Source organism: Scylla paramamosain, chromosome 2 (genome assembly GCF_035594125.1).
Source record: "Scylla paramamosain isolate STU-SP2022 chromosome 2, ASM3559412v1, whole genome shotgun sequence".
In the NCBI taxonomy this organism is placed as follows: domain Eukaryota; kingdom Metazoa; phylum Arthropoda; class Malacostraca; order Decapoda; family Portunidae; genus Scylla; species Scylla paramamosain.
Window position 1 is genome coordinate 24,306,545 of NC_087152.1, and position 18,200 is coordinate 24,324,744.

At 38.2% G+C, this 18,200-nt stretch overlaps 3 protein-coding genes across 3 annotated transcripts; 2 read left to right on the plus strand and 1 right to left on the minus strand.

Moving 5' to 3' along the window:
* Positions 1–347: 347 nt before the first annotated feature.
* On the plus strand, positions 348–1,118 carry LOC135107200 (zinc finger BED domain-containing protein 5-like). Its single transcript, XM_064016875.1, has one exon. It carries the CDS (start codon positions 348–350, stop codon positions 1,116–1,118), a length of 771 nt encoding a protein of 256 aa, XP_063872945.1.
* Positions 1,119–1,293: 175 nt separating this feature from the next.
* Positions 1,294–2,118, plus strand: LOC135107211 (zinc finger BED domain-containing protein 5-like). Its single transcript, XM_064016881.1, has one exon. It carries the CDS (start codon positions 1,294–1,296, stop codon positions 2,116–2,118), a length of 825 nt encoding a protein of 274 aa, XP_063872951.1.
* A 9,256-nt stretch (positions 2,119–11,374) lies between these two features.
* Positions 11,375–14,151, minus strand: LOC135107220 (piggyBac transposable element-derived protein 2-like). Its single transcript, XM_064016888.1, has 2 exons — positions 13,799–14,151; positions 11,375–11,585 (listed from the first exon to the last, which is right to left on the minus strand). Exons 1-2 carry the CDS (start codon positions 14,149–14,151, stop codon positions 11,375–11,377), a joined length of 564 nt encoding a protein of 187 aa, XP_063872958.1.
* Between the last annotated feature and the right edge of the window lie 4,049 nt (positions 14,152–18,200).

The window sequence follows — 18,200 nt, forward strand, 5'->3', positions numbered from 1 at the left end:
GCAAGGATGTTCATATTATTCAGTTAACCAAACATTCACAGTTGCAACACTGATCACCGTGTGTGCCTCCCCATATAATCAGTTTCATCCCACCTGTGAATACTTCAGCATTATATGAACTTAAGCCAACATCAATACCACTTTAATGGTAAGTAAGCCCTGCATCATGAAGTATATTAAGAAGAATATCTGCTGTATTTATGCACATTCTATAACTTTTTTGTAACGTAAAATCTAACTTCCTTTCAATCTCATATTTGCCATTTTATTATTCTAATCATGGGTGATGACATATGTTAGCGGTGTTAGAAATAGCAGTTTTTTGTTTGTGCATAGCAGGTACAGTGATGGCTTGTAATAAGAAACGTAACTATGATGACAACTACCTGGATTTTGGATTTACAAGTATCACTGATAAAGGTGTAGTGAAGCCTCAGTGTGTGATTTGTCACAAAATACTCACAGCTGAATCACTAAGGCCCAGTAAACTTAGATTACATCTGGAAACCAAGCATCCTCAACATGTTGGCAAAGATCGTTCCTTCTTTAGTCGACAAGAATTGAACATAAACAGACAGCGACTTGATGCCAGTGGTTCCTTTCATCAACAAAATGCTGCCGTAGTAGAGGCATCATTTCTTGTATCCCTTGAAATAGCAAAGAAAAAGAAGCCTCACACAATTGGGGAGGAATTAATTTTGCCATGTGCCAAAACAATGGTAAAACTTGTTTTGGATGAGAAAAGTGCTGAAAAGCTGAATGCTATTTCACTCTCAAATAATACAGTGCAACGCCGAATCTCCCAAATATCTGATGACATCAAAGAGCAGGTGATACAGGAAATTAAAAGAGCTGGATTATTCATTATCCAACTCGATGAGTCCACTGACGCCCAGTCCTGCTCACAACTCCTGGCTTTTGTAAGGTATGTTCATGATGAGGATCTGAAGGAGGAATTCTTGTTTTGTGAGCCTCTTGAACAATCTACAAAAGGTGAAGATGTAAAGCAGAAACTTACTGAATTCTTTGAATCTGAAGGTCTTGACTGGGGCAATCTCTGTGGGATATGCACAGACAGGGCTCCAGCCATGTTGGGTTCTCAGTCAGGTTTTACATGAGTTATACAAAAAGCACCAAATGCCATCCCTCTTCACTGCATGATCCACAGGCAAGCTCTTGCATCAAAAGCGCTACCCTCAGAATTACAGGATACTCTGAATACAATTATAAAGACAGTTAACTTTGTAAAAGGTAGTGCTCTTAGCACGCCTTTTCAAGAGACTCTGCCAAGATATGGATGCAGCTCATGAGACCCTCCTATTTCATACAGCAGTTCGCTGGCTATCAAAAGGAAATGTAGTTCAGCGTGTATTTGAGCTCAGAGAAGAGATCAGCCTCTTTCTCAGAATACAGAACAAGCAAGATTTGCTGTCAGCATGGTCTGCAGATAGCTTCGAAATATGGCTAGCCTATCTTGTTGACATATTTGGACAGTTGAACACACTGAACCTTGAACTCCAAGGGAAAGGAAGCTTGATAATTGATTTTGTGGACAAATTCAAAGTTTTCATTCGTAAGGTGGAGAATTGGAGGCACAAAGTTGGAATGGGAAACTTGGCAATGCTGGAGACAGTGTCGGAAATTGTAGAGGAGTGTGATGCTGCTACGCAGAACTTGATTACCCAACATCTTGAGGCCTTGGAAGGGGAATTTAAAAGGTACTTCCCAGATATCCAAAGCCTAACTTCTCGGCTAGTAAGGGCCCCCTTCACTGCTCCAGTGACATGCATTCCTGATGACAATTATGATGGCCAAACTGAGCTGTTGACACTTCAGGAGGATTCAGGAGCTAAAATGAAGTTTGAAACTGAATCTCTCACAGTATTTTGGTCATCAATGGCAACTTCATACCCAAACTTATGTGACTTAGCTTTTCTCCACCTCCTCCCACTTTCATCAACTTATTCCTGTGAGGCTGCATTCTCTCAACGACTCCACATTAAAACGAAATATCGCAACAGAATTGAAGTGAAGTATGACCTACGGTGTGCTTTAAGTGAAACAAAACCAAGAATCAAAAAGCTTGCTGATAATCTGCAACATCACCCTTCACACTGAGTGGAATGGGGATTCAAAAGTGAAGGAAACATGAACCTGGCATGAACGTTCAGAAGCAAATGGTCTGGGAGGAGGTGGGTGTGTGGCCACTGAAGGCCATGGTTGTGGCAGTTAATTATGATTCCCTATGATAGCATTTCATTTCAGAATTACAAAGTTATCAGATTTGTAAGATTCAAAGAGATCACATTGCGTGGGATTAATACACTTTTTCAATCCAGTGGAATTTGTTTGTTTGGAGAGGGCATGGACAAGGATCATATATGAAAAGTGGGTAACGACCAGAAAAAAGTTTGGGAACCAATGATATAGAGTGATATTGATGTGTTTTAGCGTTTTGGTACCTATGAAGCTTAAAAAAAAAAAACACTCATAATACAGAAGCTCAAAAAAAAAAAAAAAAAACTCAAAGGACACTATTTTGATAAACATGTTTTGTTTTCCAATATAGCGTTTTCCCATGTTTTTTTTTTTTTTTTTTCGATTTGGTACGTAAGAAGGTAATTTTTTTTTTTCCCACAAAGGATTTTTCCACATTAGTTTTACAACCTAACAAAAATTACAAAATTATCAAATTAGCCAAAAAGGTAAAAAAGAAAAAAAAAAAAATACACTGTTATTACACGTTTCTGTTATTATCTATTGGTTTTCCAAATGTGACGTTTCTTGTAATAATGTCTTCCCATATGGGGTTCTTTGTAAGCACCTTAGCGTTTTCATACCTAACAAGCACAAAAAACACTCAAAACACACGTTTATGTTAATGTTGTTCAGTTTTTTTTTTTTTTCTAGAAAAGGTGATTTGTATGCGTCTTAACGTTTTTATACGAAAGAAGCCCAAACACACACACACACACACACACACACACACACAAATAATAATAATAATAAAACACTATTTTGATAAAGTTGCTTTGTTTTCCATTATAAAGTGTATTCCATGCTTTTAAGTGTTTTGGTACGTAAAACTAGATGTTTTAGAAATACAGTTTTCTTTTTCATTAAAAGTGCTTCGCATGCATGTCAACGTTTTGGTACCTAACAAGCTCAAAAACACTCATATTACAGGTTTTTAGTATTATTGTTCTGATACACTGCTGTTTGCTGTTTTGGTCCCCAACATTGTGGTAATTGTTCATAATACACGATTTAAGTAAGGATATTTTGTTTATTCATATAAAATAATATTCATGTGGTTTAGTGTTTTGGTAGCTAAGAAGGTGAAAATCACTTATAGTACATGTTTCTGTTTATATCGTTACATTTTCGAGAATGGGTACTTTGCATTCATTTCAATTTATTTATCAAAATACACGTTTCTCATAATGTTGTCCTGTTTCTTCAGAAAGGATATTTTGTATGCTTTTTAGTGCTATTCATGTCTTTTAGCATTTTCATAATTAAGAATCCCAAAAACACTCATAATACAAATTTCTGTTAATATCTTTTCGTTTCACATATTGGTCACTTTGCATACACTTTTTATAGTTTTGGTGCCTAACAGGCTGTAAAACACTCAAAACACTCAGGTTTTCGATTTTTTTTTTGTTATATATTGTTTTTTTTTTTTTCTTTTTGGTGCCTAATGCGCTCATAAACCCCCAAATGAAGCGTTTCAGGGATTATCGTGACTACTTCATATGGGGAGATTTGCATGTATTTTGACGTTTTCATACCTAACAGGATAAAAAAAAAGTTTTTTTGTTATATGTCTCCAGAAAAGATGTTTTGTGTGCCTTTTTTTCGTTTTTATTCAAAAGAAGCTCAAAAACACTTGAAAACACAAATAAAATTTTTGTTTTTCAATATACAATTACTATTGTATATTTCAATTACTTGTTTTTTTTTTGGGGGGGGGGGGTTTTGTAAGAAAATGAAAAAAAAAAATAAATAAAACACGTCTTTGGTAAGACTGTTTTCTTTTCCCATATAAGGTGCTTTACATGCACCTTAGTGTTTTTATACATAATAAGCTAAAAAAACATTGATATTGTGCGTTCTTAGCAATGTTTTTTTTTTTTTTCGAATTCTTCTGATAGGGTATACTATATGCATTTTGTCGATTTGGTCCCTAAGATGGTGGTAATCGTTCATAATACACGTTTTAATGTTGTTCTATTTATCCTTATAAGGTGGTATGTGTTTTAGCGTTGTGGTCGCTAAGAAGGTGAAAATTACTCTTATTAAACGTCTGGTAATATCGTTTCGTTTTCCTTAATGGATAATTTGCATATATTTTAGCGTTTTGGTAGCTGACATGGCCAAAAAACTCATATTACACGTTTTTTTAGCATTGTTCTGAATATTTTTTATAGTGCTTTTCTATGCAATATTCCGTGCTGCTCCCAAACATTGTATGTGATTACACATTATACATGTTTTTCTGTAATGTTCTCTTTCTCCACATAGAGTTACAATGATGTGTCTTAGTGTTTTGGTACCTAAGAAGCTAAAAAAAAAAAAAAGAAAATCATAACACGTTCCTTTTAACTTCTTTTCCTTTCCCATATTTGGCACTTTTATATGCAGTTTTACAGTTTTGGTACCTAAAAGACTATAAAACAATCATAAAGTACTTTTTTTGTATAAAGTTATTTTATTTTCTGATATAAAGCCTTTTCAATGTTTTTAAGCGTTTTGGTGCCTAATGCATCGAAATTTCACGTGTTTGATAATATCGTCTCGTTACTCCATATTGGGTGATTTGGATGAATTTTCCCGTTTTGATAACTAACAAGATTAAAAACACTGAATACACTTTTTTTTAATATTTTTCTTTTCTCGAGTTTTTTTTTTTTTTTTTTTTTTTTTTTTTTTTTTTTTTGTACACGTTTTACAGTTTTTGTAAGATAGCATCTCAAAAACATTCAAAAGGCGATTTTTCATTAAGTTTTGTTTTCCAGTATGGAGTGTTTTTCATGCAGAAAAAAAAAAAAAAAACACTGATAAGACACATTCCTGCTCATATCGTTTCCTTTTTCCCATATAGGGTGGTTTGCTCCCACTTTAGCTTTTTAGTACTTTTCAAGCCCAAAAACACTTGTATTAAACGATTTTTTTGTCGTTATCATGGTCGTTCTGATTTTTCTTTTATGGTATACATTTTGCCGTTTTGGTAAAAACAAAAACACTCAAAAGACAGTTTTTCGATAATGTTTTGTTTTCCCATATAGGGTGTTTTTCATTTTTTTTTTTTTTAGCTGAATATGCTCATAAGCACTGAGATGACATATCTCTGGTAATATTGTCTTGTTAGTCCATATGAATTGTTTTGCATGTAAGTTGGCGTCTTATAACCTAACAAGCTCAAGAACACTAAAAAAAAAAAAAATAATAATAAGAAGAAGAAAAATAAAAATAAAAATGAATGCTATTGTGCTTCCCTAGAAATGTATCATTGTATCGTTTCAGATTTTTGTACGAAAGCTCAAAAACATCCAAAAGACACGAATTAATTTTTTTTTTCCAATATAGCATAATTTCTATGCTTTTTAACGTTTTAATACGTAAGAAAAAAAATCAAAACACACTTTTTTGGTATTTTTTTTCTTTTTCCATTTCCATACATATTAGCGTTCTGATATCTATCAGTCTGAAAAAACACTCAAATTACACGTTTTTAGCACTATTGTTTTGATTCTTCATACAGGGTGCTTTTTTGGCATTTTGGCTTTTTGGTCTCTAACATGGTAGTTATCGCTCATAATAGACGTTTTTAATAATGTTGTGTTTATTCGTATAAATTTTTATTCATGTATTTGCGTTATATTAGATAAAAAGGTGAAAAAAAAAAAAAAAACACGTTGAAACACACGTTTCTGTTAATATCGTTTCGTCTCCATAATGGGTACTTTGCTTGTATTTCTAGAGTTTTGTTAACCAGCAAGATATTTATTTATTTTTTTTATTTTTAATAGTTTTGTTTCTCAGTAAAGGATTTTTTGCGTGTGGTTTTTCACGTTTCCGTTTATAAAATAGCCCCACAAAAATAAAAAAAAAAGACTCTTTTTCGATAATGTTGTTTTATTTTTTCATATAGGATATTTGTTGTATAGGATTTGCTGTATAGGTTTCTGCTAATATCGTTTCGTTTCTCATAATGGGTACTTTGCATACATTTTAAGCGTTTTTTGACAAACGTTTTTTCAGTGTTGTGCTATATCCGTATTTTTTTTTTCGATAATTTCGTTTCATTTTCCAATATAGGGTGTTTTCCATTCTTTTATTTATTTATTTATTTATTTATTTATTTATTTATTTGTTTATATTTTTTTTAGCGTTTTATTGCCTATTGCGCGCATAAACACTCAAATGACACGTTTCTAGTAATGTCGTCTCATTACCCCATATTGGGTGCTTTCCATGCATTTTGACGTTTTGATACCTAACAAGGTAAAAATTAAGTAAAACACACGATTTTATTAATATCGTTTTTTTTTTCTCCAGACAGTGTGCTTTATATGTGTCTTAGACAAGATAAAAAACACTGAAAGATATGATTTTTATTTATTTATCTATTTTTTCCAATATAACTTTTTTCCATGCTTAATAGCATTGTGATAAGTAAGAACCTGAAAAGCAATAAAAGATGCGTTTTTGGTAATTTTTGTTTTCTTTTTTTCATATAGGGTGCATTCCATGCACTTTAGCGTTTTGGTACCTAACAAGTCCAAAAATAATCTTATTACAAGTTTTCAACATTATTGCTATGATTTCTCTTATAGAGTGCTTTGTATCCATGTTGGTGTTTTGGTGTCTAACATGGTGGTAATCATCGATGATACAATCTCGTTGTGCCTGCATCGGTGGTAATCATCGATGATACAATCATCGTTGTGCCTGCAACAATCTCATTATGGCTGTATCTCGTTATTATAGTGCTTGGAGTCCAATGTTATAAGTGTTCGAGGCAATTATTTCTTCGTTAACGTCAGTTTATCTAACATATTTTTTCTTGTGACTAGAGAATTGCTGTTTTTGATTGGTAATATGTATGTGATGGTCGTGCCTTGACATAATATTTTTCGCAGATTGGATCTATTCATTAAAAGTGAATGCAACGCACGGCCTTTTGATCTCCATTGACTTGTGGAAGAAATGAAAACAAATATCTCGTTGTTATTACATGGAGGAAACAAGGAATCAAGGTAGCAACGTCATTGTGGGTGTACCGAGGCAACAATGTCTTTGTGGCTGCATCGAGCCAACCCCATCGTTGTGAATGCACCGAGGCAACAATCTTCTTGTGGCCGCATCGAGAGAGCAAGGTCGTTGTGGCTGCATCTAGGCAAGAACCTTTTTGTGGATGCATCGAGCCAATCCCCTGGTTGTGGCTGCATCGAGGCAACAATCTTGTTGTGGCTTTTTTTTTTTTTCAAGCTTGAACCCGTTATTTCTTGTTCTACCCTGGTTGCTGATCCTAAGAATTTTGCTTACATCTTCCTTGCTATAACCCTTATACCACTTAAAGACTTCTATCAGGTCCCCTCTTAACCTAAGTCTCTTTAGAGAATGTAAATTTAACATCTTCAACCTCGCCTCGTAAGGAATACTCCTCATCCCCTGTATCCTTTTAGTCATTCTCCTCTCCTTGCATCGAAGGAACAATCTCATTGTGGCTGCATCGAGGCAAAAATCTCTATGTTGCTGCATCGAGGCAACAATCTCGTTGTGTCTGCATCGAGGCACCAAACTCGTTGTGGCTGCATCGAGATATTGTTCTCGTCATGGCGGCATCGATCCAACCTTCTCGTTGTGATTGTATTGAGGCAACAATCCCCTTTGTTTTCGGTGCATTGACGTAACAAATTCGCTGTAGCTACAATGGGAAAGCAAACTTATGCCGGCTGCATAGAGGCAACAATCTCGTTTTTGCATCCAGTCAACACCACCTCTTTTTGGCTGTATCGAGGCAGCAAGCTCTTTGTAGTTGTTTCCTGGCAACAAACTTGATCTGGCTGCAACGAGCCAACCCCCTGGTTGTGCCTGTTAGAGCGAACCTCTTCGTTGAGGCTTCATCGAGGCAACAATCTCGTTGTTTCCGCATCGAGGAGACAATCTCGTTGTGGCTGCATTGAACCAACAAACACGATGTGACTGCATCAAGGCAAACTTTTCGTTATGGTTGCATCGAAGTAACAATATCGATGTTGCTGCATCGAGGCAGCAAGCTTGTTGTGGCTGTACCGAGGCTTCAATCTCGTTATGGCTGCATCTAACGACCTTTTTGTGGCTGCATCGATGCAACATTATCGTTGTGGCTGCATCGAGGCAACAACCTCGTTGTGGCAGCATCAATGCAACAATCTCGTTGTGTTTGCATTGAGGAAACAATCTCGTTCTCTCTGCATCGAGGCATTAATCTCATCGTGGCTGCATGGAAATAACCTTTTTGTGGCTGTATCTAGGCAACAATCTCGTTGCCAACCCCTTCCTTGTGGCAACAAATTCGTTCTAGCCTTATTGAGCCACCCCACTTGTTATGGCTGCATCGTGGCAATAATCTTTTTTGTGTCTGCATCGAATCAACCCTATTGTTGTGGCTTCATGGAGGCAACAATCTTGTTTGGCTGCATCGAACCAACAATCTCGTTGTGGCTACATAAAACCAACCCCCTCGTTGTGGTTGCATCGTAGCAGCAAATTCATTTGCCTGCATCGAGGCAACTATCTCGTTGTGGCTGCATCAAACCATTTCGTTGTGGAGTCAACAACCTCGTTGTGGCTCCACCGAGGCAGCAAGCTCATCGTGGCTGCATCGACGCAACATTCTCGTTGTGGCTGCATTGAGACAACAATCTCGTTGTTGTTGCATCGAGCCAACCTCCTCCTTGTGGTTGCGTCGATGAAACAATCTCGTTTTGGCTGCATCGAACGAACCCTTTCGTTGTTGTTGTATAGAGGCAACAATCTCGTTCTGGTTGCATCGAGGCAGCAAGCTCGTTGTGGCTGCATCGAAGAAACTCTCCTTGTGATTTCATCAAATTAACCTCTTCGTTGTGGCTATATCGAGGCAACACCCTTTTTTGTGGCTGCATCGAAGTAACACTTTTGTTCACGGTGCATCGAGTCAACAACTTCGTTGTGGCTGCATCGAGGCAAAAAATCTCATTGTGGCTGTATCGTACCAACCCCTTCATTGTTCCTGCATCGAGACAACGAGCTGGTTGTTCTTGCATCGAGGCAGGAAGCTCGTTGTGGCTGCAATGAGCCAACCCTCTCGTTGTGGTTGCATCGTGGGAAAAATCTCCTTGTGGCTGCGTCGAGACAACCCATTCATTGTAGCTGCATCGAGATAACAATCTCAATGCAATCTCGATCACTGTAGCAAAACAAATTTTGCTACATTGAAAACACACATGTTTGTTAATGTTCTCTTGCTCTAGAAAAAGGTGTGTTTTTTTTACGCTTTTGAATGTTTTAGTACGTAAGAAGCTCAAAAACAATCTAGAAATATAATTTTGATGAAGTTGTGTTTTCCTGTACAGGGTTTTTTTTTTCAAGGTTTCGGTACGTAAAAACTCAAAAAAAAAATACTCGAAACAACGTTTTGGTATTGTATTTTTTTTTTCTTTGCTTGCAGTGTTTCATTACCTGATAATCCCAAAAACACCCATATTACACGTTTTTTAAATTTTTTTATATCCTTATTAGGTGCTATCCATGCATTTTTGTCATTTTTGTTCCTAACATGGTGGTAATTACTCATAATAGATGCTTTTGGTAATGTCTTTCTGTTTCTCCATATTGAGTGCTATTCATGTATTTTACCGTTTTTATACCTAAGAAGCTGAACAATACTCATTATACATGTTTTTGTTAATATCATTTCGTTTCCCATACTGGATACCTGCCATGTATTTTTTTTGCCGTTTTGGTAGCTAACGAGCTCAGTAACAATAAAAAATTTCGTTAATGTTAATTGGTTTCCCATATAGAGTGCTTTACATGGTATTTAGCTTTTTGGCGCCAAATACACTCATAAACACCCAAATGACACCTTCCTGGTAACATCGTTTTGTTACACTATCTCGGGTTCTTTACGTGTTTTTTTTTTTTAATGCTTGAGAAGATCAAGAACACTCAAAACACACGGTAAAGTCATTCTGTTAGGTCCAGAAAGGTGTTTAGTATTGGTTTTAACGTTTTTGTAAGTAAGATACTCAAAAGACACGATTTACATTTTTTTTCTTTTCTAATACAGAATTTTACATGCTTTTTAGCTTTTGGTATGTAAGAAGAAGAAAAGCACTCAATAGACATATTTTTGGTAATTTGTTTTCTTTTAACATAAAAGATGATTTCCATGCACTTTAGAGTTTCGGTACTCTTAGATTACACGTTATTTATCATTGTTCTTTTTTTTTCTTTTTCTTCTTCCAGGGTGCATTTTCTCGTTTTGGTCACTAATATTTTGGTAATCACTCAAAATACATGTTTTTGGTAATGTTGTTATAATTTTTCATATAGAATGCTATTCATATGTTTTGGCGTTTTGGTACCAAACAAACAAAAAAATCTCATAATATACGTTCCTGTTAATAACGTCACTTTCGTTGTGGTTGCATCGAGGCAACAATCTTTTTGTGGATTTATCGAGACAGCAAGCTTATTGTGGATGCAATGAGGGAACATTCGCGTTGTGGTTGCAACCGCACTCTTTTTCGCTGCATCAAGGCATCAAGCTCGTTGTGGCTGCTTTGAGGCAACAATTTCATTTTGGCTATTTTGAGCCAACCCCCTCGTTATGGCTGCATCGAGCCAACCCTTTTGTTGGTACCAAACAAACAAAAAAAAATCTCATAATATACGTTTCTGTTAATAACGTCACTTTGGTTGTGGTTGCATTGAGGCAACAATCTTTTTGTGGATTTATTGAGACAGCAAGCTTATTGTGGATGCATTGAGGGAACATTCGCGTTGTGGTTGCAACCGCATTCTTTTTCGCTGTATCAAGGCATCAAGCTCGTTGTGGCTGCTTTGAGGCAACAATTTCATTTCGGCTATTTTGAGCCAACCCTCTCCTTATGGCTGCATCGAGCCAACCCTTTTGTTGTGACTGCATCGATGCAACAATCTCGTTGTGATTGCATCAATGCAGCAATGCATTGTATTAATGCAGCTCGTTGTGTCTGGATCGAAGCAACAATATATTTGTCGTTGCATCGAGCCAACTCTCTCGTTTTGACTTAATCGAGGCAACAATCTCGTTGTATCTGAATCGAGGCACCAATCTCATTGTAGCTGCATCGAGGCATTAATCTCGTCGTGGCTGCATCGAGTCAACCTTCTCGTTGTGGTTATATCGAGGCAAACATATCCTTGAGGCTGTCGCGTCAATCCCTTCGTTGTAGGTGCATCGACGCAATAAACTCGTTGTGGCTGCTATGGGGCAGCAAGCTTGTTGTGGGTGCATCAAGTGATCATCATCACGCGCATCAAGCATCGAGCCAATCCCCTCGTTGTAGCTGCATTGATGTAACAATCTCGCTATGTCTGCATCAATGCACCAATCTTGTTATGGCTGCTGCATCGATGCATTAATCTCGTCATGGCTGTATCGAAACAACCTTCTCTTTGAGGCTGCATCGCTTTAGCCCTTTCGATGGAGCTGTATTGTGGCAACAAACTCGTTGTAGCTGCATCGGAGCAGCAAACTTGTATTGGCTACATCGAGGCAACAGACCTGCTTTGACTGCATCGAACCAACATCTTTAAGGATTCATCAAGACAGCATGCTCGTTGTGGCTGCATAGAGCCAAAAAAATTTTTGTAGCTGAATCCATGTGGCTGCTTTGAGGCAACAGTCTCTTTGTAGTTGCATCGAGGCAACAAGCTCATTGTAGAGGCATCAATGTAACAATCTCTTTGTGGCTACATCCAGCCAACCCCTGTATCGACGCACCAATCTCGTTGTAACTGCATCGAATTAAGAATCTTGGTGTGACTGCATAGAGGCAAATGTCTCATTTAGGCTGCATCGATGCAAAATCTCGTTGTACCTGCATCGGGGAAGTAGGCTTGTTGTGCTTGCATCGAGGCAACATTCTTGCTGTGGTTGCAACGAGGCAACAATCTCCTTATGGCTGCATCGAGCCAACCACTTTGTTGTGGCTGCATCGGGGCAATAATCTCGTAGTAGCTACATAAAGGCAACAACCTCGTTGTGGTTGCCTCGAAGGAACTGTCTTGTTTTGGCTGCATCGAACCAACCCCTTCGATGTGGCTGCATCGAAACAACAATCTTGTTACTTCATCGAGGCAAGAACCTCGTTGTGTCTACATCGAGGCAGCAAGCTCATTATGTCTGCATCTTGTTGTGGCTGCATCGTGGCAACAATCTCGTTGTGGCTGTATTGAACCAACACATTCGTTGTGTCTGCATCGAGGCAACAACCTCGTTATGGCTGCATCGAGGCAACAAAAACATTGTGTCTGTGTGTCAACATCGAGCAAACCCCTTCGTTTTTTTTTTTTTTTTTTTTTGCATCGAGGCAACATTCTCGTTCTGGATGCATCAAGCAAACTCATTCGCAAATTCATCGAGGTAACAATCTCTTTGTGGCTGCATCAAGACAGCAAACTGGTTGTAACTGCATCGAGGCAAGAATCTCGTTGTGTCTACATAGAGGCAGCAAGCTTATTGTGTCTTCATCGAGGCAACAACCTCGTTGTGTCTGAATCGAGCCAATCCCATATTTGTGGTTGTAGGCAAGCTTGTTGTGGCTGCAAAGACTTAACCCCCTCCTTGTGGCTGCGTGAAGGCAAAAAATTCGTTGTGGTTGCTTCAAAACAGCAAGCTTATTGTGTTTGCATCGAGGCGACAACCTCATTGTGGCTGCATGGAGCCAACCCCCTCTTTAATGATGTATATGACGGAACAATCATGTTGTGGAAACAATCGCGGAAACAATCGTTATGGCTGCATCAAAACACCAATATCGTTATAACTGCATTGAATTAAGAATGTGGCTGCATCGAGACATTAACCCATTTAAGCCGAAAAAAAAATGGAAGTAAGAATTTGATGTTGCGGCTTTGATATATGCATAATGTAAACCTAACCAGCAGACATATGATGAAAAATACTCCATATGTACAATGGCTCTCATTTTATTGACGGAAATGTGTTGTTGCGTAAACGCAACGAGCAGCGTTTCGACCGCAATACATGTTGCGTAAACGCAACTATCGGCACACAAGGAGAACCATCAGAAAAAAAGAAACATACATACATACATATATATGAGCATGATGGGAAGCAAATTTGCTCTTCTTCATATGAAAAACTAAAGGAGCCGACTAGGATAAGATTTTTAGCTTGGAAGAATTTAAAAAATGCCATATGAAATTCACTTTTGATACATAATTAGAATTTCCTGACTAAAAAAGGAAACCTTGAATTTCTTGATTACAAATGAAAGAAAACCAAAAAATACAGTTCTCGAAGTGGGGAAATGTGGTGCATGTGATAATAAAAAAAAAATAAATCTTGATAAAGAAATAGTACAATCTACCTTACATACATTTTCACAGTATTCTCCTGGCCTACATGGTATGGTACTGCACTGAACACTTTTGATGCAGGTATACTTTACATTTCTGGCATATAAATACAGTCTGATTGTTACACAACCTGCAACGACAGCGTTTTGGGGGATCCGATTTTACGATGTGATGCCCTACATTATCATAGCGCATTTGTGGAGATACACCTGCAACACTGAGAACTGATCGTGATCTTCCTAGATTACTTGGCTTTTTGCCGTGATTCTGTAGCCATTCAGTAGCAGCAGCACGTATCTTCTGAGAAGCAACATAGCGTTCAGCCTTCACTACTGGTGATACTCCATACTCAGATGATGCAATGGTAACAATGCCATTATCTTGCCAGCGTGCTGCAATTATCCCTGATTCAGCATCACAAAAATGTTCTTCAGATCCCCTAGGTAATTTCATAAACTTAGCAGGATTTGTAAATGGGCATTTTTCGATTCGGTTTTTTCTTAGTGTGCCAGTAGAATCATGAGCCATGCTCTTGATTTTTTTTCTACAAGTTTGAGGGATGTAAAGAAGTTATCAAAGTAAAGGGATAACTTCTTTGTTGGATAATATTTTTCTATCACATCCAAAATATCAAGTACAACTTTTCCACCAAGTCCATAAGATGCATTAGCCTTATCCTTAGCACCATCTTTGCCTTGGTAAACAGATATATCAAAAACATAAGCATTTGGATCAGCTGCAACCCATGCTTTATAACCCCATCCCACAGGCTTTCCTCTGATGAACTGTTTTGTGGGATACCGACCAAAATAAGGTATCATATATTTCTTGGCTCAAATACTTCCCCGTACTTGAGGAAGTTGTCATTCAGGATTTCCATGAGGGGAGAAACTTTGCCATACTTGTCATTTTTGGGAAGCTTGAAAATACTTCATGATCTCATCAAAGCGATCCCGGCGCATGGAGTCAGCAATAAGCTAATTGTACACATCTGGTTGTCTCTGCCAATAGAGTCTGCGACGTGGAACGCAACAGTAGCCTGACACTAACAAAATTCCTATGAAGGTTTTCATTTCATCACTTGTTAACGTAAATGAATGTTTACTGTTCTGTACAGCATAGTTTACAGTGATCAATAGCTAATACATCCAAGAAAAGCTCAAGGGTCTCACTAAGCTTATGTGGAATATCAGCAATTGTTGGTTTATATGGGTAACATGGAACATTTGTCTTTTCTGGGAGATCCTGTGCTTTCTTTTTCTGGGATGCTTGTCTTTCAACATTTTCATCTGCATCATCTTGCGACTCTGAGGAATCTAACACTGCAAAAGCAGTTAGTTGTGTACCGGGAAGATTAGGGATATCCACGCTTTCTTCTTCGCCAGAATCTTCATCCGTCACAGCACCATCATTTGCAGGCATGATGTAAACGTCATATGTTTCAGTTTGTTTTACCATTCCACTGGATTCATCTTCATCACCAACTTCACTCTCGTCAGACATAGTAGGTCTCTCTAGCTCGTCTAAGATGTCGTTCAAATTCATTTTTCTGAAAAAAAGGGAAATTATATATCGTAAAATGTTCGTAGACGATATGTATGCTTTCAACAAACAGGTTAGGCTACACAGATATATTCATTCACTGCAATTTTATGCGCAAAAAAAAAAAAAAAAAAAAAAAAAATATATATATATATATATATATATATATATATATATATATATATATATATATATATATATATATATATATATATATATATATATATATCAAAGTAAAGGGATAACTTCTTTGTTGGATAATATTTTTCTATCACATCCAAAATATCAAGTACAACTTTTCCACCAAGTCCATAAGATGCATTAGCCTTATCCTTAGCACCATCTTTGCCTTGGTAAACAGATATATCAAAAACATAAGCATTTGGATCAGCTGCAACCCATGCTTTATAACCCCATCCCACAGGCTTTCCTCTGATGAACTGTTTTGTGGGATACCGACCAAAATAAGGTATCATATATTTCTTGGCTCAAATACTTCCCCGTACTTGAGGAAGTTGTCATTCAGGATTTCCATGAGGGGAGAAACTTTGCCATACTTGTCATTTTTGGGAAGCTTGAAAATACTTCATGATCTCATCAAAGCGATCCCGGCGCATGGAGTCAGCAATAAGCTAATTGTACACATATATATATATATATATATATATATATATATATATATATATATATATATATATATATATATATATATATATATATATATATATATATATGCGTTACAAAATAACTACTTCAATGAAGAGGCCTGTGCCGATGGTTGCGTTAGCGCAACTTTTTCTTTATAAAGTTTTTACACAACTGCTATCAGCATACTATCAAATAAAATATGGCTCAAAAGGGTTCTGTCATGAAAAGAAACACAGAAGATCCTTATGAAATAGATATGAACAAATACTCGATGATAATTTTCCTTACTCACCTCTTTTTTTTATGAAGACGTTGAATTTCAGAAAGTGGAGCTCCTTTCACTTGCTTTTCCCCTCAAATGATGAGACGTGTGACATCATATGAACCTTCCACTAGAAGTTCTGGGTGTCTACTGGCATCGGAAGCAGCTACAGGATACAGCATGCCGTCTTCTCGGTGTAGCTCAACATTATTTTGTAGCTTGTTTCACGTTGTGTTGACGCAACAAGCGGCGTAAATGGGCTAATCTCATTATGGTTGCATCAAGGCAACAATATCGTTCTAGCTTCATCGAGGCAAGAAGCTCGTTTTGTTTGCATCAAGGCAACAATATCTTTGTGCCTATATCGAACCAACCCCTTCGTTGTGGCTGCATGGGAGCGAAAATTTTGTTGTGGCTTCATCGAGTCAGCAAGCTTGTTGTGGCTGCATCAAGGCAACAATATTGTCGTGGATGCATTTAGCCAAACACTTCGTTGTGGCTGCATCGAAGCAACAATCTCGTTGTGGCTGCATCCAGCCAACCCCTTGTTGTGGCTGTATCGAGGCAGCTAGCTCGTTGAGGCTCTCGTGTCTGTACTGACCCACCATATTCGATGTGGCTGCATCGAGGCAACAGTCTCGTTCTGGCTGCTTTGAGGCAACAATCTCGTTGTTGCTGCATCGATGCAACAGTATCTTTGTTTCTGGATTGAGGCAATAGTCTAATTGAGGCTGCATCGAGGCAACAATCTCGTTGTGACTGCACCGAAGACAGACAATGTGGATCGGGGCAACAATCTCCTTGTGGCTGTATTGAGGCAATAATATCTTGTGAATGCGTCGAGGCAGCAACCACGTTCTAGCTTCATCGATCCAACTCCCTATTTGTATCTGCATCGAAGCCGCAAGCTAGTTGTGGTAAACATCGTTATTGCTGCATCGAACCAATCCTCTCCTTGTAACTGCATCGAGCCAACAATCTAGTTGTTACTACATCGAGGCTACAGTCTCCTTGTGGCTGCATCGAGGTAACAATCTCGTTATGGCTGCATCAAGGCAAAAATCTCGTTGTGGCTGTAACAAGCTAACCCTTTCCTTATTGCTGTACGGAGGTAACAATTTCATTGTTGCTACATCGATCACACTTCCGTGTTGTTGCTGTATCAAGGAAACAATGTCGTTGTGTCTTCATCGGGGCCTGTATCGAACCAAGCCCGTCGTTGTGGCTGCATCGGGGAACAACCTTGCTGCAGCTGCATCGTAGCACCAGTCTCGTTATAATTGCATCGAATAAAAAATCTCGTTGTAGCTGCATCGAAGCAAAAATATAATTTGGCAGAAAGGAGGGATCAATCTCTTTGTGGCTGTATCGTTGAAACAGGCTTGTTATGCTTGCTTTGAGGCAACAATTACGTTGTGGCTGCATCGAGGCAACAATACCTTTGTGGCTTCATCGAGGCAGGAAGCTTGTTGTGGTTGTATCAAGGCAACAATCTCGTTTTCGCTGCATCGAGCCAACCACTTTTTTATGGCTGCATCGAAGCAACAATTTCGTTGTGGCTCCTACAAGTCAACAACCTCGTTGTGGCTGCATCAGTGCAACAACCTCGTTATGGCTGCATAGAGGCAACAATCTCGTTGTGGCTGCATCGAAGGAACAGTCTCGTTGTGGCTGCATCGAGGCAATAATCTCGTTATGGCTGCATCGATACAACAATGTTGTTTTGGCTGCATCGAGACAAGAATCTCGTTCCATCGAAGAAACAGTCTCGTTGTGGACCCATCGGGGCAATAATCTCGTTTTCGTAGCATTGAGGCAACAATGTCATTGTGGCTGCATCAAAGCAAAAACCTTATTCTGGATCCATCGAGCCAACCACCTCTTTTTGGATGCATCGAGGCTCATGGCCTCCATGCATGCAAGCAACGCAAGCAAACACAAGGCGAAAACCTCGTTGTGGCTACATCGAGGCAAGAAGTTCTTTTTGGTTGCATCAAATCTCGATGCAGCTACAGCGAGGCAACAATCTCACTCTCGCTCCATCGAAGCAACAATCCCATTGTGGATGCATTAAGTCAATCCCCTCGTTGTGGCTGCATCGAGGCAAGAATCTTGTTGTCGCTGC